This window comes from Gavialis gangeticus, unplaced genomic scaffold (assembly GCF_001723915.1).
Source record: "Gavialis gangeticus isolate Ggan-Ray unplaced genomic scaffold, GavGan_comp1, whole genome shotgun sequence".
Classification (NCBI taxonomy): Eukaryota; Metazoa; Chordata; order Crocodylia; family Gavialidae; genus Gavialis; species Gavialis gangeticus.
Window position 1 is genome coordinate 59,703,329 of NW_017729004.1, and position 254 is coordinate 59,703,582.

The window sequence follows — 254 nt, forward strand, 5'->3', positions numbered from 1 at the left end:
CTTTGGCGGGGTAGGAGCCGGCGGCGCCGCTCATGCCGTGGTACTGGTACTGGTAGGGGTTGAGCGCCTTGCCGTAGGAAGCCGAGGTGGGCGAGCAGTAGCCGTGCGCGGCTCCCCCCGCGGGGCTGTAGTAGTCGGGGTCCGTGGCCGAGGACTCGGGCAGCGTGGGCGACTCCTGCGACGGGTGGTGCATGGCGGGCGCCGTCTGGAAGGGAGCCGCGAACTCGGCGGCGCGGACCGGGGGCGCCCGCCTG

General features: G+C 74.0%; 1 protein-coding gene across 1 annotated transcript in view; it reads right to left on the bottom strand.

Annotated features, from left to right (window-relative positions):
- DLX5 (distal-less homeobox 5) overlaps nucleotides 1-248 on the bottom strand; it is an 11,724-nt gene extending 11,476 nt beyond the window's left edge. Inside the window, 1 exon segment of the mRNA XM_019508460.1 lies at nucleotides 1-248. This exon segment is cut by the window's left edge and continues 3 nt beyond it. Coding sequence (XP_019364005.1) covers nucleotides 1-193 — 193 coding nt within the window. The 5' untranslated portion in view covers nucleotides 194-248.
- Nucleotides 249-254: the final 6 nt, after the last annotated feature.